General features: G+C 42.4%; 2 protein-coding genes across 2 annotated transcripts; one reads left to right on the plus strand and one right to left on the minus strand.

Annotated features, from left to right (window-relative positions):
- The first annotated feature begins 9,731 nt into the window (after window positions 1-9,731).
- Window positions 9,732-13,683, plus strand: LOC114909796 (acyl-CoA-binding protein-like). Its single transcript, XM_029249604.1, has 4 exons — window positions 9,732-9,996; window positions 11,454-11,574; window positions 12,735-12,797; window positions 12,945-13,683. Exons 1-4 carry the CDS (start codon window positions 9,988-9,990, stop codon window positions 13,016-13,018), a joined length of 267 nt encoding a protein of 88 aa, XP_029105437.1. The 5' UTR covers window positions 9,732-9,987; the 3' UTR covers window positions 13,019-13,683.
- Window positions 13,684-14,539: 856 nt separating this feature from the next.
- On the minus strand, window positions 14,540-26,606 carry LOC114909795 (secretin receptor-like; the record flags this gene model as incomplete). Its single annotated transcript, XM_029249598.1, has 11 exons — window positions 14,540-14,639; window positions 14,981-15,168; window positions 19,622-19,663; window positions 19,745-19,883; window positions 20,732-20,823; window positions 21,045-21,114; window positions 21,202-21,262; window positions 21,511-21,661; window positions 22,691-22,823; window positions 25,492-25,601; window positions 26,494-26,606. Coding segments are annotated over 11 exons (1,199 nt in total), but the record flags the coding sequence as incomplete, so codon positions are not given.
- Between the last annotated feature and the right edge of the window lie 118 nt (window positions 26,607-26,724).

Genomic DNA, 26,724 nt, shown 5'->3' on the forward strand with positions numbered 1-26,724 from the left:
GGGGACTGCACCCGGAAGTGAAAGACCGCAAACTACGCAGCAGCCAATCAAGTGCGAGTTCTGCCGCGCACGGTGCGCACGTGACTGCCTCAGCCGGCTGACGGCGGCGGAGCGTGTCATGTGTAGACAAATTATTTAGCGAGCACGTGGAGCTGGTAAAAACACATTTTGGAAATATATTTTAAATATTACTGGTCATAGAGGTGAATTATTTCAATATCATTTGTAGAGGCAGTAAACAATACTGTGGTGCGCCACGTCGTGAGTTTGGACGGGGCGAAAAAAACGCAGAAGCGGCGTTTATCACGAAGGATTTTTTTTTTTTAATTTTATTTTATATCGACACTACGGAAACAATACTCTTAGCTCGGTCGGAGCATCTTGTTTTCTCCAGAATCTGTGTCCAGCCTTCCCGGCATAGTTTTTTTTTTTTTTACAAATCGTGGACACAGTCACCGCATCATTTTCCCCAGAAGTGGCCCCAGTGGTTGCACACCACATTTCACATTATTCCCCATAATGCAACTGTTTACATTTAGGAGTTTCCCTCCTAAAACAGTAACGCTGGGTCGTTGCACTACAATTCAGCGACTTCAGACAAAACACGTGGCAGGGCTTCGTCTGGTGTTGACATTTATTTAGTGTTGACCAAGTTTCAGAATCAGAATCAGAATCAGAATCAGAACGAGCTTTATTGCCAAGTATGTTCGCACATACAAGGAATTTGTCTTGGTGACAGGAACTACCACAGCACAGACAGAATGACAGTGACAAGACACAGATGAGAAGATAGAGTATGTGAGCAAGGGATAAAAAATATTTAAAAAATATAAAGTACCCAATATACAAAAATAGTACAAAAATAGTCGCTAGATACAAATGCAAGGGAGTGTAAGAGAAATGTGATAAATAGTTATAAATATAAATAGCATTATGTATTGCACGGTTTACTCTCTAGGGGAGAGATTTAGGTGTTCATGAGGTAGATGGCCTGAGGAAAGAAACTTTTCTTATGCCTGGCTGTCCTGGTGCACAGTGCTCTGTAGCGCCGGCCAGATGGCAAGGGTTCGAAGAGGAAGTGGCCTGGATGTGAGGGGTCTAGAATGATTTTGCTCGCCCTTTTACTGACTCTGGACGAGTGCAGTTCTTGGAGAGCTGGGGGGGATGTGCCGATGATTCTTCCGGCAGTCCGAACTATCCGCTGCAGTCTTCTGATGTCTGACTTCGTAGCTGAGCCGAACCAGACAGTTATAGAGGTGCAGAGGACGGACTCAATGACTGCAGAGTAGAATTGCAGCAGTAGCTCCTGTGGCAGGTTGAACTTCCTCAGCTGACGAAGGAAGTACAACCTCTGCTGGGCCTTCTTCACAATGGAGTCTATGTGGGGCTCCCACTTCAGGTCCTGTGAGATGGTGGTGCCCAGGAACCTGAATGACTCCACTGTTGCCACAGTGCTGTTCATGATGGTGAGTGGGGATAATGCTGAGGTGTTTCTCCTGAAGTCTACGATCATCTCCACCGTTTTGAGCGTGTTCAGCTCCAGGTTGTTATGACTGCACCAGACAGCCAGCTCTTGGACCTCCTGTCTATAGGCAGACTCGTCGCCATTCCGGATGAGGCCGATGAGTGTGGTGTCGTCTGCAAACTTCAGGAGTTTGACAGAGGGGTCCTTCGCGGTGCAGTCGTTGGTGTACAGGGAGAAGAGCAGTGGGGAGAGCACACATCCCTGGGGGGCTCCAGTACTGATTGTGCGAGTTTCGGATGAGAATTTTTCCAGCCTCACTATCTGCTGCCTGTCTGTCAGAAAGTTGGTGATCCACTGACAGATGGAGGTGGGCACGGAGAGTTGGGTTAATTTGGACAGGAGGAGGTGTGGGATGATGGTGTTGAAGGCTGAGCTGAAGTCCACGAACAGGATTCTCGCATAAGTCCCTGGTTTGTCCAGATGTTGCAGAATGTAGTGCAGTCCCATGTTGACTGCATCATCCACAGACCTGTTTGCTCGGTAAGCAAACTGTAGGGGGTCCAGCAAGGGTCCAGTGATGTCTTTCAGGTAGTCCAACACCAGTTTTTCAAGTGACTTCATGACCACAGACGTTAAGGCGACAGGTCTGTAGTCATTAAGTCCTGTGATTTTGGGTTTCTTTGGGATGGGGATGATGGTGGAGCGTTTGAAGCAGGAAGGAACTTCGCACATCTCCAGTGATCTGTTGAAGATCTTTGTGAAGATAGGGGCCAGCTGGTCAGCACAGGTTTTTAGGCAGGCCGGTGAGACACCGTCTGGGCCTGGTGCTTTCCTTGTCTTCTGTTTGATGAAGACCCGACGCACCTCCTCTTCGCAGATCAAAGGTACAGGAGGGGGGGAGGTGGGGGTTACTTGAGTTGTTAAGTGATTGGTGGAGAGAGGGTCTGAATGGGTGTAGGGTGTGAGACAGGGTTTATCAAACCTGCAATAAAACTCATTCAAATCGTCGGCTAGTTGTTGAGTTGACACGGTGCCGGGGGGTGGTGTCTTGTAATTTGTGATGTCTTTCATGCCTTTCCACACCGACGCAGGATCGTTGGCTGAAAACTGTTTCTTCAGCTTTTCAGAGTAGTTTCTCTTAGCCACTCTGATCTCCTTTGCCAGTGTGTTTCATATCCACAGATGCCAATTCTCTAGTAAGAAACATGCCTATTGCACTCTTGAATAAAATCAAACAGTACATGACTGCTATCCAAGGCTGTTTATAAAAGAGCAATTACAACTATTACACTAAATCGTTCCACATTTTCATCAAAGCTGCAATCTCTATTTGTATTCCGCTGGCTCCCTTTTTAAAATATCTTTGTACTGTTCTCCTTGCTGCCGTCTTTTATACGCACTGTGATAATGAAAAAAACTTTATGCGTTTGGTAGACACTTTTTTCCAAAGAGACTTGGCGCGAATAATGTGTGACATCTTTCCGTCCAAAGTGCCTGACACTGCTACTTTAGTCAGTCACTCGCCTACACGAGAGCAACACACCCTCACATACCAAGGGTAATTAAGTGCATGTCTTTGAATTGCGGGAGGAAACCAGAGCAGTTGGAGGAAACCCATGTGCAAAACAGGCAAACTACGAAGACTGAGCGGGGATCGAACCGCTGTACTTCTTAGTGTGCTGATACTATTAGACAACAGCGCTACTTGCTGTGTTGCTCTGCCACCTTTGCCAGACACTGCATTGCTGTATAAATATTAAAGTGTCAACAATCATTACCTTTTGGCATAAGATACACACACACTGCTTACATTTACATTTATTCACTTAGTAGACGCTTTTTTCCAAAGCAACGTACATTTCAGCAAAAAAACAATTTGTGCATTATATTAATTACATTACATTTGTGCATTACATGCATTGCTTCAAAGGACTTCCATCTGCTCCATCATGAATGTTGGCAACTGAAAATACAAAATAAAAATAAATAGCCAGCTTTCCAGTTCCAGTCAAAAATAACACAATCGTATAATAATATGTTAAATGCTGGCTACAATCTTCATGATTTTTTGTTCAGTCATCAAAGACAAAATAAGATGAGATGCATACATAGTGTATAAAGTTATTTATATTACCTTTTTAACAACAGCACCAATACACTTGCAAAGATTTGTATTTCCTTCTCTAAACTATTACCAAAACTTTATATAAAAAGTTCAAATCACTTTCGCTCAGTTAAAAGCCCATGTACTGTATGTTATGGCACATGAACAGATACAGGCCTTAATTAGACACTGTGGACCCCCAGCTTACCGCCACCCTGGATGACATCCTGCCCTCCATAGTAATTCTTTGACTTGGCTAACGCCTCACTGACCGCCTCCTGCCGGCCTCCGCAGTATCCACACTCCAGGTTGCCCAGACCCCCCTCCGGACAACCGCCACACAGCAGCTCTTATCTTGAGCCAGTAGTAGTGGTGGCAGCGAGGGGAGCCGGGGGTCTCATGTAATGCAAGGTTGCTTCATGTGCTGTGAATGGTTACGTGGAATTGTTGGGGTCTCGCAGACCCACATGTTGGCCAATGTGTCTTGGGTCTTGTGATCGAACTCCATCGAGAGTCTGTGAAGTTCTGATTAAGTGACTCAGAACTCGGATCCAACTGTTCATTATTGTGTTCTGTACAACTCTTTATTATTTCTATGTCAAAGGCATGGCAAGTTATTCCATGAGTGTGTTTAAGACGACAGAACAGGTAGCAAATCACTTGTAATCATTGTAATTATCATATTATTATATATAATTAAACTGCTTACGTGGGGGGGTGTGGTGGCACAGTTGGTTTGGCCTGTGCCGGCTCTCTGGTGGGTCTGGGGTTCGAGTCCCACTTGGGGTCCCATCCTGGGCATGTCTCCTCCCCCCTCCAGCCTTACGCCCTCTGTTGCCGGGTTTGGCTCCAGCTCACTGCTACCCCACTTGGGACAAGCGGTTTCAGTGGGTGTGTGTGTGTGTGTTTACATGCATTGGATCACAGGTTCTGCTGCAAACAAAACACAGAGCTAAGAGACAAGAGAAGCTTTCCTCCATTTGTGCAGCTGAAAGGTGGAAAGAAGGAAGGAAGGAAGGAAGGACTCCTGCTGCTCACAAGTGAAAGATGTCTGATGAGCGCCTCCTCGTGGGACACTTGAAGCACTACAGTAAGGTAAAGAAACCCACTGAGCTGCTGTGCGCTTGGTGTCTCAGGCCAACCTTCATGTTAGATTTCAGAGTCCTTTAAAGATAGTACAGGTTTTTAAACTGTGACTTTCGAGTTATATTCCAATTAATTTCTTGTGACGCTAATGGCCATTTCTACAAACTGTACTTTACTCCAAATAGAAGTTATATTTACATTTAGCAGACACTTTTCTCTGGTGATGTACGGTGTTAACTACGTACTTACAGTTATTTACTCAATACAAAAGTGCATTACACCAACAGAAAGAGAGATCTGGAGGCAGACATGTGATTCTTGAGTACAATCAATTTGTCACTTACCACCATATAAACCAGCATACATCACACGACTAGCTATTTAGTGGCTCTTTTTTATTATTATAAATAGATAACATACATGTACTCACCCTAGTACTTAGGAGATCATGGGAGAAGTGAGTCCAAAAGAGGTGTTTTGAGACCCTGTCTTAAATTTAAAGAGAGATTCAGCAGTTCTGAGTGAGAGAGGGAGATCATTCCAGTACATCGGAGTCAGAACCGAAAACCTTTATCCTTTTGATTTTGGACTTCTTTTGCGTGGGACCACCGACCAGGCAGAGGTGGAGTAGCGTAGCAGTCTGGAAGGAGTGTAGTGAATGATCAGGTCTTCTAGATATGCCTTGATGGTTTTGTAGGACATAATCAGAGTCTCGAATTAGATCCAGGCAGTTGCAGGAAGCCAATGGAGAAATGAAATTATAAAGGTGCAACATAAAAAAATATACTGGACATAATCCTTCAACATAGAAAACAAGCTTCACAGCCTGCAGTTAAAATAATGTGCACCTGGTTTATGTGGTCTGTAGTTGTACTCGGTGAACAAAGTTAGCTTGGGTTTGCAGTGCTGACTAGTAGTTGTTTTACTATAGATTTTTATCAGGCGCTAAAGTGTATTCATTTAATTCATTATGTTATTCTGATTCTATTTTACTTAATTCCTAGCCAGTTATAACTGTAATTACAACTTCTAACTACCCCGTTAATAGTATCATAACTACTAGTGAGGTTGATGTTACAGAATCTTCAGAAGAAAGATGGACATTGTATACAATGAGTGTGTGTGCAGGTTTAGATATGTTGTTGAGGAAACACAAACCTGATGCGCTTGGCGAAAAACACAAGGCTCTCAGTTGACCCAGACGAGAAGGAGAAAGAACTCCACAGTTGGCCGTCATTAGGGTGTCAACCTTTGTAGACCTGTGGGGCTCTAGTGAACCGTGACTTTCAAGGACACAAGCAGGTATACGAGTGGTTGTCAAATGAAAACATATCAACTTTATTATATTGTTTTCGAGTCCCAACATTTGCTTGTAAATTCTAATGAGGTCTCCCCATCTGCTGTATGATAACATCAGCTGGCGCCATCTTTGTTAGTGTTTGGGTCTCAGCCAATGGTCGAGTGTCTAGCAGCGACTAAGTTTTGTTCACAAAACTTTTTGTTTGTGATTCCCTTCAAGTTACTTTTTATTTAAAATGGCTAGCACATGGAAAAGTGAGTGTTCATTATACATCAATGAATACTGTACAGTATTGAATGCAGTATTCATAAATAGTTGCACTGCTTTTCATTTTATAATTAAAAGAGGTATTTCTCTGTGCAAATAGAGAAGATAGAAACAAAACTGAGAAGCTAAGCATTATCTGAAATAACTCTAAAGTCTGAGTGAGAGCTGTCCTTGTGTCACCTCTATATGGGGCCATCTGTAGGTGTTTCAGACCTTATATCGAATAGTGTTTGCTGGAGTTCGACATATTGTCCATAGTGGCTATTCAGGCAGGTCAAAGGTTACAATAATAGTATCATACGCTTCAGAGGGAGGCCTGCTTCACCCTAATGCTTGTACAAGATTCCTGTTCTTCCGTACTGCACTTTGTCCTTGTGCGTTTTTTTCCGAAAAGCGAAAAGGTCAAAATAGTTTCTTGAGTCGCGGAGTTGGACCGGCGTTCCGATCGTGGTGGGCCCCCTGGTAGACCGCATGCCATGTACTGCAGGAACAGAATCAGGATCATAAGAGCCCGGAGAACTGAGAACGCAGCCATCAAATGCGTTGTGTAATGCTCGCAGTAACATTTATTCACACACACACACACACACATTTTCAGAACCGCTCGTCCCATACGGGGTCACGGGGAACCGGAGCCTACCCGGCAACACAGGGCGTAAGGCCGGAGGGGGAGGGGACACACCCAGGACGGGACGCCAGTCCGTCGCAAGGTACCCCAAGCGGGACTCGAACCCCAGACCCACCGGACAGCAGGACTGCGGCCCAACCCACTGCGCCACCGCACCCCCCTTCAGAACCGCTTGTCCCTTACAGGGTCACGGGGAACCGGAGCCTACCCGGCAACACAGGGCGTAAGGCCGGAGGGGGGAGGGGACACACCCAGGACGGGACGCCAGTCCGTCGCAAGGTACCCCAAGCGGGACTTGAACCCCAGACCCACTGGACAGCAGGACTGCGGTCCAACCCACTGCGCCACCGCACCCCCTCGTAACATTTATTCGTTTCGTAGAAACTTCTCTCTGAACTGACTTAAGGTGTAGCATTTAGTGACACCCGTTTGCTCAGAGTAACTTACAGGACTACCACAACCCGGACCTACAGATACAACCTGTATTACAGTGGTCCCCAACCTTTTTGGCACCAGGGACCGGTTTCGTGGAAGATAATTTTTCCACAGACCGGGAGGGATGGTTTCGGGATGATTGAAGCGCATTACATTTATTGTGCACTTTATTTCTATTATTATTACATTGTAATATATAATGAAATAATTATACAACTCACCATAATGCAGAATCAGTGGGAGCCCTGAGCTTGTTTTCCTGCAACTAGACAGTCCCATCTGGGGAAAGAGGCGCGGACAGAAATGGTAAATAAAATAATTGGCGGGCCACGTGCGGACTAAAATAAGTGTCGGATTCTGACTTAAAACCTGCCACCAGATGCAGCTGTACAAATACATCAACTCACTTGCCACTATAAAGCCTGCCACCATATGCAGCTTAATTGTCACTTGCCACTCACTGATTGGTTTTGATATGAGTCTGCAAGCAATTGATTTATTATGGTCTCTGTGCAGTCAAACCTCTCTGCTAATGTTACTCTGTACTTGCAGCCGCTCCCCAGCCCTAGCATCACCGCCTTAGCTCCACCTCAGATTATCAGGCATTAGACTCTCATAAGGAGCGCGCAACCTAGATCCCTCGCATGCGCAGTTCACAGCAGGGTTTGCTCCTATGAGAGTCTAATGCCGCCGCTGATCTGACAGGAGGCGGAGCTCAGGCGGTAATGTGAGCGATGGGGAGCGGCTGTAAATACAGATGAAGCTTTGCTTGCTCTCCCGCCGCTCACCTCCTGCTGTGCGGTCCGGTTCGTAACTGCTGTATAACATCCGCAGGATCTGTCCTTACCTCACAACTGACTCTGCCCAACTACTTGTCCAAGCCATGGTGACATCCCCCCTGGACTACTGCAGCTCTCTCCTGTCTGGCCTTCCCTCTATTGCCATCAAACCTCTGCAGTTGATACAGAACGCTGCCGTTCCCCGAGTAGTGTTTAACTTGCTGAAGCGTTCCCATCCCCTACTCGTTTCTTTGCACTGGCTTCCCGTAGCTGCCCGGATCAAATTTAAGACCCTGGTTATGGCCTACAAATGCATCAGTAGAACTGCTCCCAGCTATTTACAAGACTTGATCAGCCGCTACACACCAACCAGACTGGTTGGTTGGCTCTTCCACATCTGCCCGTTTGGCGGCCCCACGCACGGAAGGTAAACCACAGAGGTTTTTGGCTCCATTGTGGTGGAACAACCTCCCCCTCTCACTCAGAATTGCTGGATCATTGTCCACATTTAAAAGGGGTCATAAAACTCATCTCTAAGTTGGACTCACTTCACTCATGATCTCTTAAGTTTATATAAGGTATAAATGTTCATGATCTTGCTCGGATCAATCCTTTACATAGCCACTCCTGCAATGTAATGTAAATCTTTATATGTATGTCGAAAAAAAACTACTAGGAAGGTGATTAGGAATTGGTGATATTCTGGTAAAGTTTTATGCAGCTGCTTGTGTGATGAACGTCGATGCATATGGTGAAGGAAACTAACTGTACTTAAGTCTCTCACATCTGCAGCTTTGTCTCTTTCTCCTAAGGTAATACACAAATTGTATTTTCTATGAGATGTACGTCGCTTTGGAGAAAAGTGTCTGCTGAATGAATAAATGTAAATGTAGGACTGGATCCACGACACTACAATACAGTATGACACTATCCACAGCATAACTCATCTTTTGAGCGTCTATGAAATGTATTTGTTATGATCCGACAGGAGCTGCGATGATCATCACCTGGCCGCCGTGTGAAAGAGCAGTAAGAACACAATGGGTCTATGTTAACACTCAGCTCCACACACCCATGAACGCAGTAGAAACTGTATAAGATGCTTAGTAGCGTGTCATTCAGAGTGTGATCCGACATGTCTTCCGGGGGTTGCCTCTTTTCTCCAGTCTTAGCTGTGGACGCTGCAGCTGCCCAGTGAACATTCGCTTGTTCCTTTTATTATTCTCACTCTCTTTTCCAAAGCCACTAACAATGCTGTGCTGCTTACACTGATTTACCCCTTTATACGGCTGAGTAATTTTCACTGTGTCGCTTCAGGGCAAGTACCCCGACACTGCAGAAGGAGGTGGGATTCGAACCTGTGATCTAAGCTCAGAGGCTGATTTAAATAATTATGTTTGGTTCTTCGCAGAATTATAAGATTGTATATAATATTATCATTGCAGTGAAAATACCGTGTTTATAACGTTTGGGATGAGATAGGTTAATTAATTAATGCTAACACACCTAAACCACATTGCTCAGGAATTTTGGTTTATTTCTCACAGTCCCGTAAAACTGATAAGTTCTGTACTTGCAAGGTGTACTTTGAACTCTGCGAGCTGCTCCCATTACAGCGGTAACGTAGCCGCAATAGAGGCACGCGCACCTTGACCCCGTGACCCAATTCACTCTTCCGCGTGCTCGCCCTGGGCCTCAGTCGGACCTCTCGAGACAACGGAAGAGCTTTGGCCAGCCAATGAACTCGTTGGAGATATCTGTCGAGTCGAACATACAACAGTTCCTATTGGCCCAGGAGAGCGGGAATCGCAGCCAATAGTATAAGCAAGGCGTTGGCGGTGTGCCTTAGCCCTGTGAACACTGCGGCGAAGAACCCTTGGGTACCGCGTGGCCATTAAGACTGAAGAAACTCACTGGAACATCATGTCGCAGGTACTCTCTCTCCCCCCCCTTAAAATTTCGCATGTGCGCGTTGATAGTGCTGCGTTTTTCCGTAGCTCGTGAGTGCTTGTCGTGGGCGCCGTGTACTGGCTGTATCGCTGGAACGACGATGTCTTCAGACTTGCTCTCGTCACACGATAGCAGCTAACGCGGCTCGAACAGCCCGAAGAAATAAGAAAATCAAAATGTGTTCGCGGAGTCTGTTTGAGCGATATACGTGCATCCGAGTGAATGAAAACGTCAACCGGACAGGGACATGTGTCATGAACGTCTTCGAGTCGCCTTTAAATGTGGTGATGGACGAGGGAGCGCAGCACGTCCGCGTGCCCGTCCGTCTATCGTCCCTCGTCTCGTGCCCTGGCTTCCGTTGTGTGTTTCAGTGATCGTGGCACATCCACATGTTTCGAGCGGCGCTGGGTTGCTGGAGGCGAAGGCTCTTACTGTCGAAGGACCCACTCATGGATGATGGATGGATAGGTTGCTCTAAGCCTGAAGTGCTCGAAAAATTATACGATTATTTCGTTGGGGTTCCAGAGGAAACGCCTGTCTGTACGTCCCCAGCTACAGGAATCACTCCTGCTACACATGTTGTCATGTGATTCAATCATGATGAATCAATGGGGGACAATGCAGAAAATGACTTACTAGGCCCTCAGTTGGTGTGTAAAATTCTTATTGCAGCTGACTATTGCAATATTCTGTGCATTACTCAACTCTGTGTTGAAGGTCTAGATGGTCTGGAGTCATATAAGCAGAGAGTGACTTCTGCTTTTTAAAAAAAAAAAAAAAAAAAAAATCTTCCACACACAATCTATACCACAGTAAGTTCCTGGTGTCTTATACTGAGGGATATGTTTGCTGTTGTACCCCCAGCTCTCACAATGGAGTCTTGCACTTATTCAGTGCAATGGTGTTTTTGCCTGTTAGTTCTCATTCTTCCATGAGACATGCAATTACAACCACTTGTATCAGGTGTTTTGGGACAGGGATGTATCAGTGGTGCCACTGCAGGACTGAGATTTTTTGCAGGGATGCCTGATTTGTGCATGGAGACTAGGCCTTAGTTTTCATTCTTTCTTCATTGTATCTAGATTCTGTTTGGCTGCTTCTTGATCAAAAGTCTGAATGTGCTTAAGTGAGCTGTAAGCTACCATTAAGGTGGTTTTTTTAAATTGTTTTCCCCTGCCACAAAAGGTAACTTCTTTCTTCCTTCTTGGTGTGCTCATTGCAGCTGTTTTTTTTTTTTTTTTTTTTTTTTTTTTTTCCACAAATCTGTGTGTGGTGAAGGACTTGAACCTGCAAGAGACTAACTTTTTTGTCCTTTGAGTTGTAATTTTTTCCTCTGAACTGTTGCCTGCTGAGTTACTCAATTAGTCATGTGTTCATAAATTACCTTGTTCAGCTATCACAGTATAGTAAGAGCACCCCCCCCAAATCTTGTTCCGTAGGCTGAGTTTGACAAAGCTGCCGAAGAGGTGAAGCACCTGAAGGTGAAGCCTACAGATGCAGAGATGCTGGAGATTCTACAGTTGTACAAGCAGACCACAGTGGGTGATGTAACACAGGTATGTGATTGAGGTCAATGGTATTCATGCCTGCTCACCAGCATCTGCCCTGATTTTAAGGTATAGTTTATCAGAAATGTGTATAAATGGATTTGTGCTGGGGTGTACCTCTTCTGAACACATGGCATGTCTACCACAATTTTCTTGTGGCCGAGCAATGCCATGTATCCCCGACTTAAATGAGAACACGGTTTGTCAAATGAGACATGAAGCAGCAAGGGGCTTGTCATAAATGTTATAGGTTAATTATCCTAATTCTGTATACTGCTATCCTTGTAATGTGTGCTGACAAGTGGTGGTGAGAAGTGGCAGGCAGTGCAGTAAGCAGTACAATGGTCATCCTTGTGGACTGTTAAGTGTGAGGAGTTACTGTCCATAAGACAATTCAGCTCCTATTCCTCAATGCACTACTAATTTCCTCAAATCTTTTTGGAGTTTTATATTGGAGTCACTGTTTCAGAACTTGAGTTTGTATCTTTTACTTCCATGAGTAATGTGCTATTTGGCATCTTTATCAGGAACCTCTTAGCCTAGTGCATGATTGCACACAGTTTGCAGTAAAAATGCATGATATGGTGACTAATGGCATGAAGGTGTCATTTGACAGTGTGGGCACATGCCACCAAAATGCCATTGGCACCTTGCAATACGCTTGAGCACTCCACAGGGCCTTAGCCACCACTTGGCATTCTTTATAGCTCATCCCTTAGTATGTTTGCTTCAGGTAGCAGAAGAGTGCAGTGTATTTGCATACATGTTTAAAGAAGGCTTTCCAACATTTGATTTAGCTGATGCTTTTCTCCAAAGTAGCTTGGTTATTTACCTATTTATACAACTGGTTAACTTTACTGTAGTATTGACAAGTACCATGCTCCAGCTGACTATAGCTGGAGGTGGGACTGGAACCTGGGGTTTCAAAGGTCACAGGTTCAACAGCTGTAACAGCTATAGTGTGGTGAACTGGTCTGAGCCCCTCAAATGAGTAAGCAGTCTAAGGAAACTACTGCTGCATTTGAGGAAGAGCCATGAACTGTAAAATTTGGCAGTTTTCTCTAGGTGTGTGCCATATGTTCTACACATGCTGAATGTCTTGACCATACAGGCTCATTTTGTGAATGGGGAAAGCAATGTGCTTAATTGTAACATCTGATTTGGTTTCTATAGCTCGTCCTGGCATGCTGGACTTTGCCGGCAAGGCGAAATGGGACGCCTGGGAGAAAAAGAAAGGTCAGAGCAAGGCCTTCACTGCTGTGGGTTGTGTGCTGCTAAGGAAATAGGTAGCACTGTGGTAAAGGAAAAGGCCTTTATTGTCCTGTAACCTGAAATGGCTTTTTTAGTAACTGTACTCCATATGTCTTTTTCCCCTGTCTTCAGGCATGAGCAAAGAGGATGCGATGAAGGCTTACATTGCCAAAGTGGAAGAACTGAAAGAAAAGTATGGAATTTGAAGTCCAGCTTCCAAATGGAAAGAAATGGCAGTGTTTCAATGGGCAGCGCATACCGCAGCAGTAATGGTTAACTTTGCATGCCAAGGTGCCTTAAATGCATGAATGCTCAGCTGCTGTGGTGTCAGTGTCAGTATTTCATCTGAACATCATGATGAGCATTTTCATAAGGAGATTTCATAGTGACTGTAAAATATGTCCAATTAAATTACTTTTAACACTTGTGTATGGAGGTTTTCCCCTTTTGAAACATGAGCAACTTAGCCAATACAGGCAATGTTGCAGAACTTCTGCAGCAGTTCTAGGAGCTATTTACATTTACAGAATGGGGTGTGGTTTTTTGAAAAGCTTCCTGGGAGGTAGAGTAGGCTTCTATGCATGTCTACAAATTATTCTATTACTGCCCTGAAGAAGATGATGCTCAGCATTGCCATAAGCTGAGAAATGGCTTATTACACCAGACATCTGTAAGGGCATGGTTTCTGTATTATACTATTTTATCAAGTGTCATGTATCTGATGCGATGCAGGGTGGTGCAGTTGCATAGCAATTAGCACTAGTGCCTCACAGCCTTGGGGTGGTGTGGGAGGACAGGGGTTTGATCCCTGCTCCCTCCAGAGTTCACATGTACTCCCTGAATCTGGATGCTCCAGTTTCTTCGCATAGTCCACAGGGGCAATATTGGTCACTCTAAATGAGCTGTACTGAACAAGTGTGGGTGGGGCTTCATTCCAATGACCTGGCATCCAAGGTGTTCTTTCCCTCAGCCTTGTGCCTCCTGCTTCTAGGTTGTTTCAGTTAGTGTGACCTTCCTCAGGACAAGCACGTGACTGACATTGGACAGCTGCAATGTGTAAACATCCAATGATAGTCAGCTCTAGTATGATGTGATAGTTGTGTTCCTCTGAAAGGTCACATACCTCTTAACATGAGTTACAGCAGGATTACTGTTAAAAATAGTTATGGTGTAGGAGAAACTAATCATGGAAAAAAAAAATGGGGATTTTGTCACAAAGTATGATGAAACAGATTTCTTTCATGTTTCACTTTTTTTTTAACACTGGATCTTTTTACCTAGCAAAGTGTAATGAAAATGTTTATAGTTGAGCTGACTACTTGGACCTGCATTTTCTCATATCGTTTTGTCATATATGTTCATTTTATTATGCCTACAAAAGTAATTTCACAAATTTCCATCATCTGGACTTGCACAAGAAGACACAGCATGGTTGTTTCAGTCATTCCTTGTGTAGTTATGCTTGCCTGATTATTTACAGTACACTGCAACTGCATGATCAGAACATTTACTATTGTACCCTGCTGTAGTACTTTCTACTTTTATTTCATAACATGTACTATTTATTTGTACATGATAAATATTATACTTTCAGGAGCACATCTACTAATGCAGATATCAAATGTGGAATGCCCAGGGAAAAATGGCTGACATAGCATGCATTGTTTTGGTTCACAAAATAAGAGGTGAAAAAAGTAAGAGCAGGCACATCTTATGTATCACAGTGCTCAGGTGATGGTTGAGACATGGCTGGAATCTAGCTCAGTCGGTGTGGAGTTGCATGTTCTGTCTATGTGCACAGAAGTTTCCTGGTGGTGCTTCTGGTTTCTACACAGTATCAATGTGTGTCAGCTGAATTTCCTATAGTGTGATGAACTGGCATCCTATGAAAACTATTCTGTGCTTCTCAGAATGTGGGGCGCTGGAGCCCTACATGGGATAGGTGGTTGCTGAGAACGAATGAATGAAATGTATTGAACATTTGAGATGTACTGTATCATCACAGTACCAGTGCTCTAATAAGAAAACTTAGGCCCCATGTTGCTGTGCAACTCAAATTGGTGAATTCCAAAATGGTAGCACTGCACAATGGAAATATAAAAGAGCAAGAGCGTGGAAAAGCAAGAGGAAGAGCTGCATGGAATTTAGGGCTATGAGCCCAAACGGACCGCTCCTGGGGCCGGCGTGAAGGTTCACCACCGAGCTGGGACGAACATGCTGTGGGGCCTCGAGGGAACAGGGAGACCTGGGTGAGCGGTGCGCCGCTCTGGCTCATGGAGCCATGGTGTTGCCTGGCGCCTCTATGCAGCTCTCGGAGCTTCCACCTCCTCCACTTCCTCCGGAACTCGTGCTGCACCTTTGGTAAAGAAGTGACAGGAGGAGTTCGTACTGTGCCATCACTGTATATCCGTTACAGCTGCTTTATTACTGGTGAGGACTAAAGTCTACCACCTTTCCAGTTTACAGCAACCCTGTAAGCTTCGCCACACTTGACCTCATCAAGACAACTCTTTTTGCGCAGAGCCCGAAGATCGGGCAGGAACTTTATTTCACAGCAAGCAATCTGAAGAACCTGTTACCATTACACTAAGGGACCATAAATTCATGTGTTTCTGCCAAGCAGTCTGGTCGCTCTGATCCCTGATTTTCATGCACTTCCATCCCCAACAATCATCATGACCCAGACGAACACAGAACCACAGTACGGATAATTTCCAGTGGTCTGGGGTTTATTAACGTGCTAATCAATAAGACGGGGTTGCTACCAGACCACACAGCTCCTCCCACAGTCTGTTCATGCGCCACTCGCACACTTCTACGTCACAAGCATCCTGTTAGCCCCGCCCTAAGAACTAACCGCACTTGTGTGTTTTGGTGTCTTTTCACGTTATAAATGCACTACAAAATATTGACTTGGTGTGGAAAGTCCGCGATTTAGAAGGCATGTCAACAATGATATTTGTATTATGATACTGTATTTGTAGTAGAAAGACAGAACCGGTCGATTCGGTGTAGCTTCGAATGATTATCTCCGCGTGGTGTCGAACACAGACAACTTTCTATTTCTTTGTAATTTCGATGTGCTTCGTGTTTTCCTTGTGGCCCTAACTATGTGATTGCTGCTTTTTGTCAATAAAGTTTGACTTAAAAAAAAGTTGGCGAGGCGCACAAAGGCTGTCGCGCAGGTGAAGCGGGGAATCGGTATGAGAACTGGCTGAATTGAGAGAAGCGGGGAGGGCGCGTGCGCTGTGCAGACGAGTCGCATCAAATCCGTGACTGGACTGAGCGACGTACGAGTCTCAGGGGCGATTCAGGATTTTTTTTAAAGGAGGTGGCAAAGAGGATGACGTTAGCTAAGCTACCTGCGTAATATAATGCCATGGGGGACTCTTGGGAGGTTTTGAAGCCGTTATGCCCTACTCTTTACTAGGGCGATCGAGCTCCGGTACTGTTGCCATTATCTAGAGTTCACGTATTCATTGCTGCAGAGAACAACAGCCCAGTCCACATGTTTCGAAATGTGTACTTGAATGTGTTAATACCATGATCAGAGCGTGGTCTGTAGTCGGCTCATGTCTCTTCTCCTTTCGGTGTGATGCTCTCCAGCACTTTTGTTGTTTTTGCTTGTTTGTCGTGTTTTTTAGTTACTCTTTTTTAGTTACTCTTCTCCGACCAGTTATACTAAGATTCTTAGTATAGTATAGTAGTAGGTTCTTAGTAAGAACGAACTGCTAAATATTCGACAGAGCACTTAAGTACTACAATATTCCCCATCACTTTTGTTTTGTACTGTAATTTATTGTAATTTACTTTTTTCTGTATTTACTCGTTTTACTCTGTAAAACATGCTATTTATTCATTTAGTGTCTGTGTCAGCTCTCTGTTTTATCTAGTGTCTGTAATATTGAAAGCATCAAGCACCACATTCCTTGCGTGTTAGCAGATATGGCAAATTAAACCTGATTCTGATTCAAATCAGGCACCAATTGACGGTGCTCTGATCCAATGGCGTTGAGCATTGTCAGATTGACAGTACTCTAGTCCAATGGTGTTGGGGGCGGTGCCATCCTTCAGACACGCCCCTGCGTAAAACGTGTTGTGTATGACGTGTTGCCGCCGCAGAATGTGAGGCAGTGCGTAGGTGGCCATCCATCCATCCTCCACCATCCATCCATCCATCCATCCATATACTGAGGTACATTTTGTCAGGAGGCAGGTGAGTTTGGTGCCATAATCAAGAGCTTCAATGTTGAGCGGCCAAAACGCGTTCGTTACCTCTTCTTAATTAATACGTATAAATAATACGACTGGTTTTGTGTGTGAAAATGTGCAGTTTTTATCCAAAATTTAAGAAAAGATTGTCGTTTCCCATAAATACTTGACTCAAGTCAAGATATATTTGAAAAATTTCAGTCTGGTTTGCCCTGGTGACAGCACTGATCTCTCTGCTCTGGTGATGTGGCTAAACCCTCAATCATTGTACAGTGTTACTGCACCTGAGTGCTTTGTTTCATACTCTTTGTCAGTATTTTACTCAGTTCACTTGAATCCCTGGTAGGACTAACTGGGACATTGTGATTGTTCTGAAGTGTTTCCATATTTATCATACTGCAAAGTAAAACCTGATGACTGTTCCCTTCCTTCTTGTCTAAGATTCAGTATAATGTCCCTCAGGGCTCTATGTTGGGTCCATTATTATTCTCACTCTATATTTACCAGTGGGTGATATTCGTAAGCATAATGTAAGTTTTCACTCATATGTTGATGGTGCTCAGTTATACATTTCCGATGAGCCATCAGTGGCATTAAAACAGAGGTACTTGTGTTGGTGCTGACAGCCTTGAAACAGTTACGTCCGTCTGTACTACTTGCAGACTGACTTTCTAGCGTATTGAATATGTTGGACTTAAGTACTTTGTTGGATGGAAACCTATTATTTCTGTCACATGTGGGCAGGATTCAGAGAAACTGGTTCCTGCTTTTGTTTTGAGAAAGTTGGACTACTTTAATACTGTTATTGGGCTGTGTGAACTAGACTGTATCCAGGTTACAGTTCATACATAACCCTCCTGCCAGAGCTGTTACAAGAACTAGGAAGGATGACCATATAACATTGGTACTTAAATTACTACACTGACTTCCAGTTAAGTTTAAAATAGATTACAAAATCTTACTCAACCTATGAATCAGTAAATGGCAACTCTGCTGACCTTAGTGAAATTATTGATTCATATGCTCCAGAATGTCGTTTTCGTTCTTTACATGCGGGTTATCTTAAAGTATCTCCAGTCAATAACATCTCAGGAGGAGGGCATGCCTTTAGCTATAGAGCACCTAAATTTTGGAATAGTCTGCCAGTTATTGTCAGCAGTGCCCAGTCTGTCTCAGCTTTTAAAGCCAGGCTTAACACTTATATGTTAAATTTACACTTATTCGCTTAGCTGACACTTTTTGCCAAAGCAACTTAATCTATAATCTAATTAAGCAATCAATCTACCTACAACTGCTTATCCATTTCTACAGCTGGGTAATTTTATTGGAGCAATTTAGGGTAAGTACCTTGCTCAAGGGTACATCCTGAAGTAAGAACTTGTGACCTTGGGTCCAAAAGCAGTAGCTCTAACAACTGCGCTATCACCTGTTCCCATATCCATAACTGATGTAATTCATATTTACTGTGTCAGTTACTTTCCCTTTCTTTTCACTTCCGTTTCTTTCTTGCTGAGCACTGTTACCCCGTAATGAGGCCTGAGGAGGCTGGCTGTGATACCAGCACTTCCATGTTGATGGAAGCTGACAACTGCATGTCATGGTGGAGGCAATGTGTCTATGCAAAAAGGGATATCAATTTATATAGCAATAGCAGCAATATTATTAATAGCCGTAAACTGACTTATGTCTTTCAATCTAGAATGCCCAGAAGGGGTGTGCAGCCACTAGTGCTTGGACCCCAGTTTTTATTTATTTTTTTTGTTCCCTTCATCTGTGACCAGTTGGCTTACTAAGCGTTTTAATAATGACGGTTTTTAGTAATTTAATGTATAGCCAACCTATTTGTATAATGCTAATGCCTGTGATCTTTTTTTCAACACTGCTCTAAAAACAAACTGAATGGTGTTTCATAATCCATCTACCTTTATTCATTTAGCTGATACTTTTCTCCAAACTAATTTGCAGTGTTATTTTTTATTTAGTACAATTATTTACATTTATATTACATTTACTCATTTAGAAGACGCTTTTTCTCCAAAGTGACATACATCTCATAGAAAATTGTGTAAGAAATTATTTACCTCTTTATACAACCGGGTAATTTTACTGGAGCAATTTAAAGCAAGTACCCTTCTCAAGGGTAATATAGCTGGTGGTGAGATTCAGACTGCTATGCTCCCAGCTGCCCCTAGCTGAGTTTTGTAATTCATATAAATTTGTCTTATGTTGCACATCTTAATGCTGTCTTCCATTTTCTAAAGTTTTCCAGTGACATGGTTATAAAATGTACAGTGATTGTTTACATTTTGCTCCGCAGTTGCTAGTTTGTCTGTAACACTGTAAATGTAGCATTTATGTCATCATTTCAGCATGGGTGTAAACCAGAAACATGCTGTGACAGACAACACTTTTAGGAAAGCATGATTTGTCCTATGAAACTTGTCACTGATTATCACTTCTATTGTTAGAAAGCATAAACCAGCTACTTTAATGAATCTTAAAGTAATAATCCTTTAGTTTAGCAACAATTTTACATCTCAGTTTCTATTAACTTATTTCTGTTAACTGGTACTGGAAAAATGAAGTAAATAACTTACCTCCCCATTTAGGAAACAGTATAGAACTGCAACCACAAAACCCTGCAAAGCAGAATTAAGTTGATATATAATACAACAATTTTGAAAGAGCACTTGATTATAAAAGATAAGAAAACTTAGTACCTGGGTGGATGATAGGGCAAGTTCAACAAAATTCCAAATTTTATATGTTAAATCATTTACTTTGTCAGGCAAGAAGGCAAAGAGTATATAATGCAGGCCAAAGAGAGACACTAAGAGGAAAGTGGATTTGACCAGCTTCCTGCAAAACAAAGAGCAAATGCAGCCCATATTAGGTCAGGGGTTATGACTAAAAATATGTAAATAAATACAAATGCAGGCTTTCCTTATGCAATGACTGTAATTTGTTTCAGAAGAGCCGCTCGTAATAAGAATTCCCGTAAAAACAATTCTTCATGGTTGTGACGGCGCCTGGCAGAAATATAGTTGCTTAATTTAAGCTACTTTACCACAGCTCTACGGGACCACCATACTACTGAACACAGGTACCCCACAGGGCTGTGTGCTCAGCTCACTCCTGTTCATACTTCTGACTTATGACTGCACTGCAACACACGTCTCGAACCACATCATAAAGTTTGCTAATGAGACAACAGTGGTGGGTCTCATCAGCAAGAAGGATGAAACAACACACAGAGAGGAAGTGAATCAACTGGCTACTTGATGCAAAAATCAATAACCTTTCCCAACACTGGAAAAACAAAGGAGATCATTGTTGATTTTAGAAAGGCTCATGCTGCTCCCCCCCATTCACCATCAGTGACACCACTGTGGAGAAAGTGAGCAGCTCAAAGTACCTGGGAGTGCACATTGTTAAGGACCTCACTGTATGGCTTTGTACTGTATATCATATGTACATTTTTTGTGTTATTTATATTGTGTATTATTATATTATGTATATTGTTACCACACTCTGGCCTGTGTACTGCACTGTTCTGTATTAGCACTTGTCTCACACTATATGTCCAATGAGGCATGGAGGTCCAAAGAGAAACAAAATTTTGTTCCCCAGTATATGTCACTCGCCTATAGGCGGAATGACAAAGTTCACTCTGACTTGAAATAAAATTTAAACTCAAAGAAACTTACTTGTACTGACTGAAAGCATTACCATGCACATCCGGCTTCCTTAGCTTCCCCACCAGTATTTTTATTATACTCAGAAAAAATAACAAATTAATCTGTAACACAAAACAAAATGCACACTCTTCAGAATAATTTTGTTTCATGTGTATGGAATCATTTTAAAGCTGCTGTTCTAAAGCTTCTACATATACTGATTGAATTGGTAGTTACTATACACAGTCAAACTGAGCACTATGAATGGTTGAAGATCACTCTTGTAGCATTTCTGCTTTGCCTAATTTGCAGGCTGCACTGGGAGAGGCTGTTTGACACTTACAGTGATGAACAGGAGGACGGGGAGTCTGAGGATCCACCAGATCCAGTCATATTTCCTGGTTTCCCAACATCTTTGACATACAAAAAAAGAAAGATTTACCCAATGTTGAGCACAGAGTGCTAAAAGTAACATGAATATGTGATTGTCAAAGTCCTACCCTTCATCTTCGTGGAGGTATTTTGCCAAGCCCCAGGCTACTATAACCACTGAGGGTGCCCCTGGAAGTGAAGCACTTCTTTAGTTGATAAATGCTGATCATCTAATTGGATGAAGATGAAAGGTCTTAAGCTATTTGCTATAGGTCACGTTATGCCAAAAAAGATCAGCGATAGGAAAAGTGCAAATGGTAATAGGTTTTTAAAGTCTGCTAGAAGGAACTGCAAGACTAGTTGTTCTACAAAAAACAGATGACCATCCAGTCAAAAGTCCAAGAGATTACAAGATTATAAAAAGTAGACAAACCTACCCCAGCCCAAGAGCATATAACACCAGAAATAGAGTCTCTTGGAGAAGGAGACACGGATGAGTGCATGAAGGTAATGACCCTCCACCAGCAGCCAGCTGTAGTTGGCCATGATACAGTAATGGGAGAAGAGCAGCACAAGTTTACAGCTCACCTGTGGGGAAAGGGATTGGGGTGAATGAAGCACACATGCAGTACAGTTCCATTCTTTAAAGGAGTTTATCAAAGAAATATGGTCTAATTTTACTGGATGGATCCAAGAAATATTTTCAAAGCAAAACTAATAAACAGGGTTGTGTCATGAATATAATGAGCTCAGATGTGTTTTAATCACAATAGGAAGTTACTAAGACTGAACAAAAATATGAATAATGTGCAAAAGTGAAACATCTGTTGTACATACTGTTATATATAGTGCTATTCAACTTCTTGTTTTTCTAATTTACAGTACTGCAACCTGCTATCTGTCCTCGATGATACTTCATATTAGGTGTATTCTGTAAGTTGAATCATACTGTATCTTAATTTCTCTGCCTGCCTATTGCAGCTAGGATCCAGTTCAAGACTTCGTGATGCACAGCTCCCTACATGGCTATTTTGTGTTTATTACTGCCAGTCTCGTCTCCCCTGCCTTGTACTGCAAAACCTACATTGTGCCTTCAGCTCACTACTTTCCATATCTTTTCTGTCCAAATGCACTAAAAGGGTCAATCATTATCACAACCATTATTGAGACCACAACATTATTTGTCTAATTTTTCAAAATGATCACTAAAACAGTTTTCGGACTCCAAGTTGGATTTAAATTTTCACTTCCCTAATCTCAGATTAAACAGATCTAGACATTACAAATATTACAGCTTTAAATATAGAACAAATTTATGAACCCCATTCAGACATTTTCCACACATGAACAGTTATTCAATCTTTTAACTCAGTGTAATATATGGTCTACTTCTTGTCAATTCTTTGCACTTCCATAAAAGTAAGAGGTTTTGATATTTTCTGCAAAACACTTAGTATAAGCAAACAGAATAATGGGCAATGCAGAAATTTTACAAGCAAAATATAGTACTATTGAGCAAAATGTAATTTAATCAAATCTTAATTGAGAATATTGATTGGTATGAACTGATATGAATTTATTGCTTGGATCAGTGGATGGTGGCTTGATTCTGGGCACCGGATAAGAGTTGCAGTGGTAGAAGTCCTCTGTGGAAAAGAGGACAGAGTCCTTGATGAAAATGAAGGCTGCACGCAGAATGAAGGACAGGAAGAGCTGGATGTGGATGTAGTTGCGTGTACAGTGCAGCTTCCTGAAAAAAAAAGAGAGAAAAGGTATCTGTAGGAGTGCTTGGACTTCTCTGTCACTGGTGAGGAACACATGGTCACGAATATGAGTCTTCAGGCTGGGCCATTCAAAATGAACTAATGCGGGCATCACGAAGAATAGCTGTAACACACCAAGGTTTGTAACTGGAGCTTTGCTGGTTCACAACCTGCGTAGCTACTTCTACTAGCCTGTTCCATCTGGAAGTGCTCTCAGTTATGATTGCTGGCATCAGTACTTTTTAAATCTTTCAGTTTACTGTGTTGGGATGAAAACTGAACGTCAGTGTCACATTACTGTTCTATCCACCATGGTCTTGGGTGTCTGTAGAGATCATATAAGTACCCTTTCCTTTGAATATAGTTGATCACCAGCTTCCAAAATTTGCCAGTATCAACTTTTCTGAGAACATTTTAGGGCGGCATACTGATCCAAAGTGCCCGCATTGCCCAATGTGCAGAGAGATAGCAGTCATGAGTAGTCAGCCTTTCCTTAAGTTTTTAAAGAGTTGAGAAAGTATACAAGAAGTAAGGAGCAGGAGAAGAAGCTGTAGATGATCCCATACCTTCCACATCTATGAGTTTTGAATAGTCAGTGAAGTGGCTGTGGCTCCACACTAATGCACAGTTATTGTGTGGGCTTTGAGGTAAATAACATACAGCTAAGATTGCTAGAAATAAGAAAGAAGACAGGCAGACCTGCAAGGTAGGACTGATTATTATGTGCACATAGGGGTGACCAGTTTGTTTTGTAAAAGGGTAGTAAACAAATCGCTCAGAAGTAAGGGGCGGATGCAGCAAGGTCCCCATTGGAGCTGGCAGAATGCTGCAGGTGAAACCCCATGAGATGATCAAGTTCAGAGGTAAACCGACCTGCCATTCACAACTGAACCTTTCTTTTTTTTTTAATATTAAACACTCCCCCTTTCTCATTTTCACTGTCCTAAAGATGGTATCTTGCCTGATGTTGAAACATTTATGAACGAACCATGCAGGAAACAACTTACTTGACTTTTTACATTTGTTATAATTGAAACTAATGGTAATTACAACAGTAAGAACTTTTTCTGAACCCCAGAATTGCCACCCATTTAAGCTAAAATATCACTAGCCCCTGTAAAATGTACATAATTTTACTTCAGCAGTTTAATGTATTCATTTAGTTAATGCTTTTCTCCACAGCGACTTAGAATAATTTACAATTTAATTTTTACTGGAGGAATGTAGGGTAAGTACTTTGCTCAAGGGTATTACAGCTGGAGATGGGATTCAAACTTGTGGCCTTTGAGTATAAAAGAGCAGCTCTAACCACTATAACTGCCCAATTTAACATTACATACTTCAACAGTTAGCAAAACACAATATAATAAGGCAGTTTCACTCATTAATTACTCTGAAATACCTGTGTACCTGCACTCCTTCAGCACCTTCACTTCAACATCACAAACAAACCATACATATAAATCATGATGGTGCTGAGGGGGAAATCAGAATTACTTCTCTTGTGGTACCTTGCAGTAATACTGTGTTTTTGTACATAGCTGAGTAAGTTTACTAACTCTTGTGTTCTGAAAAGCTCTTCCTAGTGTTTATTCCAAAGTTTAGTTGCTGTGCATTGTGCGATGTCTTTTTGGGCAAGGTAGCTGGAGCTGTATGGTTGAGAGAGATATTTATGGGTTCAGTCATGTTTGGCATTAGACAATACAAAAGCCTTTTATTGCCTCATTTTAAAGACTGCATTTCAGACATGTGCAGTTTAACAGTGTTAAAGCGTTTCTGAAGTCCATGTCTTGAGACCCCATGTACGCTACCACCACAGCAGGAACTAGAAAATGGTCCTCAATATGTATCTTAACTCAGCCTTCAATGCAAAGAAACAAGAAAGACAAACAAAATCTATGAAAACAGTACAAATCAATTCACACTGATCAAACAAGCTGACATTATTTGGATCTTTCAAACAAAGGCCATAACTACTGAGAATATGAACAAGTAAATTTAGCAAACAAGGGGTAATGAAGGTGAAGAACTTAATGCAACACAAGGCAAACTATCTGCAGTACTGTTCAACTGGAATCCAATAAATACAAAGAAATGCCTTGCTAGGCAATGTAAGGGTATCGGACAAAACTTCTCGTAAAGTCGAGTTCCCGTATTTCGAAAGGGCGTATCATGGGGCGTGACCGTATAAACAAATTTGCATGTTCGGCTTCCTTCTTGCAGTGGTGGAAGTATAAAGCTTGAGCCACAGTGGACCCTGGATTGGACACCAATCTATCACACACACTTATTCACTAAGGCCAAGTGCGAGTTAAAACTTCACCTAAAACATGTTTTTGGACTGTGGGCAGAAAGCAGAACTCTAGAAGAATCCCAGAAAACATGACACAGGCACAGCTAGATTCAAACTCACATTTGAATGCACAGCACAGGAAGCTGGGTACTGCTGCTGCCTTTGGACTCGGAGGACACAGATTCAAAACTGAGCTCCTGTTGCTGCAGTACCCTTGATCAAGGTACTTACCCTGAAATGCACCAATAAAAATTACCCAGCTGCATGAATTAAATTATATCAAGTTGTTTCAGAGAACTGCATCCGCTAAATGAACGAATGCAAATATCCAGCAGTAAACGAATAAAAACAACAGGTCTCACCTGAAGAAACAAAGTATTGATATAGCGATGGACAGGGAGATTAAAGAAATGGCATAGCCCACTGTATACATTGTTTTCACATAGAGGAAGTACAGGTGGGTTTCGGCGGTCTGAAATGAAAACAAGAAAGAAAAGAGTGAAAAGGGCTATTAACACTATACGCTGATGCTGTTCTGGAACTCATCATTACCCCATCACCTCATGTTCGTAAAAGTATGTTCTGTCCTAGAGACATATTTTTCATTTATTTTATTCTGTTGGCTTAGGAATTGCATTTAACAAGTTATAATTAACAACAATTATTGTACATTTTTTGTTACATTTGTACTTACATTTTCCTATTAAATTTTGTCCAGTAATGCAAAAGTTGGGGACAGCTGGTAGTGTAGTGGTTCAAGCTGTTGCCTTTGGACCCAAATGTCACAGGTTTGATCCCTACCTCTGGCTGAGTACCCCTGAGCAAGGTACTTACCCTAAAATTGTTCAAGTAACATTACCCAGCTGTATAAATGGGTAAATAATTGTAGCCAGATTAACATGTAAATTGCTTTGAAGAAAACATCAGCTAAATGAGTAAATGTAAAAGTTTGGATTTAGTCTGCAAAAAATTTGCAGAAATATGTACTATATACTGCAATGGACTGGTATTCTGTCCAGGGTGTACCCCACCCCCCCAAACTTTGCACCCAGTGATTCCAGGATAGGCTAGAAGACCATCATGGTCCTGATCAGGACAAGCAGTTAATGAAAATGGATGGATGTCATGTTTAAGTTTGTTGCCAGCAGATGTTTTTTTTTTAAAAAAATATTAAGTAACAAGAAGTAAACAACATTTAATTTGCCCAAAGGTGGCCAAACTTTCACACATAACTGTATGGTACTTTAAATATTACACTTTAAAATCAAAGATAAGTGATGTAATACAGTACTCCCAGTTTTTGTTGCTTTATAACCAACCAGGATGACTGAAGTGTTAATGAGTTTTAACACAATGCCACCTACCTCCCCAGGAAAGCTGAATGTGTCAAAAGCATTCTCGCACGCAATGTCATGCGGTGGGAAAGAGTCAGTCCAGCCGTGGGAAGTGCAGTTCCTGTAGATTTCACCTGGTTCCCCTGAAAGGTAGAGGTATTGGAGGGTGACAAAGAGAACACATAAATGTAATACCACCACATAATTGTGCTAACATGAAAGAATAACAGTGCATGAAACAAATATACATGCTTGAGAATA

This window comes from Scleropages formosus, unplaced genomic scaffold, assembly GCF_900964775.1.
Source record: "Scleropages formosus unplaced genomic scaffold, fSclFor1.1, whole genome shotgun sequence".
Taxonomy (NCBI): domain Eukaryota; kingdom Metazoa; phylum Chordata; class Actinopteri; order Osteoglossiformes; family Osteoglossidae; genus Scleropages; species Scleropages formosus.

What these genes read in the sequence shown, in the direction of transcription:
- LOC114909796 (XM_029249604.1), top strand. An exon ending in GGGTGATGTAACACAGGTAT is followed by an intron (nt 11,575 to 12,734) that starts GTGATTGAGGTC and finishes TGGTTTCTATAG; the next exon opens with CTCGTCCTGGCATGCTGGAC. An exon ending in CGCCTGGGAGAAAAAGAAAG is followed by an intron (nt 12,798 to 12,944) that starts GTCAGAGCAAGG and finishes CCCTGTCTTCAG; the next exon opens with GCATGAGCAAAGAGGATGCG.